We start from the raw sequence: 2,500 nt of genomic DNA, 5'->3' as shown, positions 1-2,500 counted from the left end.
CAATTGAATTGAAAATGCTATGGAATATGTAAGAAGAAGTGGTGCCAATAATTATAGGAGCCAAGGGACCATACCAAAGTCATCGAAAAGGAATCTAGAGATAGTAGGAGCTGGTATAACCCCACGACTTGTTCATAAGAGCACCCTACTTGAAATTGCACATAAAATGATGCAAGTCATGGATTACTAAGAAACTGGATGTATACCGGAACCTCACACTATAAACCATCAGTCTTTGTAGACTATGTTTAATAATAATAATAATAATAATAATAATAATAATAATAATAATAATAATAATAATAATAATAATAATAATAATAATACAAGAAAACTATATTATCCATCGAGAAGATAAAAATAACGAACCAAGAAAAGGGAAATAAATATCCATTATCGAATAGTGTTTTCATTTTGCTTTTATGAATAAGAACCATCATGTTAGGATATTACAGGAGTATTGGATATTCAGTCCATATATGTAATACCGAAATGTTTCTGAAGCTTAAAACCAGCCTAATGTCGCACTAAGGTAGTGGTTATTGTAACTCAAGAAATAGTAAACACTAATGCCAATCCCCTGTTCTCTTCCAAAAGTTTGTTCTTGAAAGGAACATATGGTAAAATGAACTATTAGACATTTACATCAAAGTTGTATTGTTAAATCGATAAAAGTCTAATTTTAATCTATTTCTTGATAATTTGATTTGCAATACGTACAGTTACTTCTCATTGTCAGCAGCGAACGCTGTTTGGTTTTCTATGTTACGTGAAATCTTACAGTCTGCTTATTATTATTAATATCATTGTCACTAGTAGTAGTAGCAGTAGTAGTAGTAGTAGTACTACTAGTAGATAGCAACACAAAAAAAGTATCGAGTTGTTTCTTTATATTACATTAGTTATTTGAACACATGTCAATTCTCCATTTAATCGGGACAAGTGTTTCAGTTTCTTCCCTTATCAACCCTCCTGGCTGAAGCAGGAAGGATTTTAAATCCTAAAACTCCAGAACGATTTGGGAAATAATCTTTTTAACTGTGAACTTATCAACTGTTTAATAGAAGAACTGCAGAAGAAAAGAGTATTAATTCATTGACCACAGCAAGTGCTAACCATCTCTCTGCTATAGTTTGCAAAACTGGGAATTCAAGATGTGTTTTGAAAAAAATGTCATGCTCTTAAGGAAATCAAGATCTTACAGAATGCTTTAAAGAAAGGGTGATCATAAATTATTAAAAGTAAACCAAGTAAGAATATATATATATATATAAAAAAAACCACTCCACCAAAGTGATTCTTTTACGATTCTGTGATCATCATATACAAAATGAAAATTTTTTAGTTATATTCAAGTGCAATGTTTAAACAGTAAGGACAAAGTGTAAGTCTTAGAATAATTTCTCAATATATTCGAAATCTTATGTTTGAAAACACCATTAAAACGCTCAACATGATTGTGATGAGTGAAAACATTATCTTGACTTGTGCGCTTTTATTCAGCTGCTTTGTCTTTGCCATCGCCCACCCAGGTAAGGAATGCAAAATTATAAAATCTTATTCAAATATTACTTCTTCTTATCTTTAATCTTAGCTTTCCTTCTTCTTCTTAAGTACTATCCCTGTTGCGTATCTTAATTTGCCTTGATTATCTTTATTTTCAAGATATATTCTTCTACCTATTGTACATGATTAAGACTAAAATATTTCTTTAGGTTTTTTTTACTGGAAGGGCTAGTATTTCATCTTCCTATTATCAATATTCTTTCATATTCCTGTATTTATTTTGTTTCAGTATGTTAAGTAAATTTCCATTTTACACCTATAAAAATGCATAAACTTTTTTCATCTAGCATTGTCTCTTCCTTATTCTAAGCACGAAGTTCCTTATATAAATCTTAATATCTTTGCTTTCCTTATTTTTGTCTCTTTTCTAATTAACCTTTAATCATTTTCTAAAAAATCCTTATTTTATATATATTTTTTTAAATATCATGATACACTTCTTTCATTTCAGGCTAAGTTTATCGTTGTAAAAAAGAAACTATCCCTTTTCTTGAGGCCAAAACAAAGAAAAGGGTATTAGCATCCATAGCCATTTTATTAGAAAGAGAAATGAAAATTTATCTTGAAGAAAACATCATTTGTTATTTAAACTACCTGTCCTAAGATTCATATAAAATATTATAGAGTTTTCTCACATAATCTATAATACAAGAAGTTCACTTCCCATATAATAGTAAAAGCTGTAAGGAAATAAGAGAATGGCTGTGGTTGGTTCTTGAATAATAATAATAATAATAATAATAATAATAATAATAATAATAATAATAATAATAATAATAATAGTAATAATAATAATAATAATACTAATGATAATAATAATAATAATAATGATAATATTATTATTATTATTATTATTATTATTATTATTATTATTATTATTATTATTATTATTATTATTATTATTATCATTATTATTATTTGGTGTACAAAGGAG

General features: G+C 27.4%; 1 protein-coding gene across 1 annotated transcript in view; it reads left to right on the top strand.

Annotated features, from left to right (window-relative positions):
• Positions 1-674: 674 nt before the first annotated feature.
• Positions 675-2,500, top strand: part of LOC137643117 (uncharacterized) — a 403,292-nt gene continuing 401,466 nt past the window's right edge. The window contains exon 1 of the mRNA XM_068375964.1: positions 675-1,532. Within this exon, the coding sequence (XP_068232065.1) occupies positions 1,424-1,532 (109 nt within the window). The 5' untranslated portion in view covers positions 675-1,423. The remainder of the gene's footprint in view (positions 1,533-2,500) is intronic.

The sequence above is a fragment of the Palaemon carinicauda genome, chromosome 6 (genome assembly GCF_036898095.1).
Source record: "Palaemon carinicauda isolate YSFRI2023 chromosome 6, ASM3689809v2, whole genome shotgun sequence".
In the NCBI taxonomy this organism is placed as follows: domain Eukaryota; kingdom Metazoa; phylum Arthropoda; class Malacostraca; order Decapoda; family Palaemonidae; genus Palaemon; species Palaemon carinicauda.
Note: the sequence above shows the minus strand (reverse complement) of the source record. Positions and strands in the feature narration are given on the sequence as shown.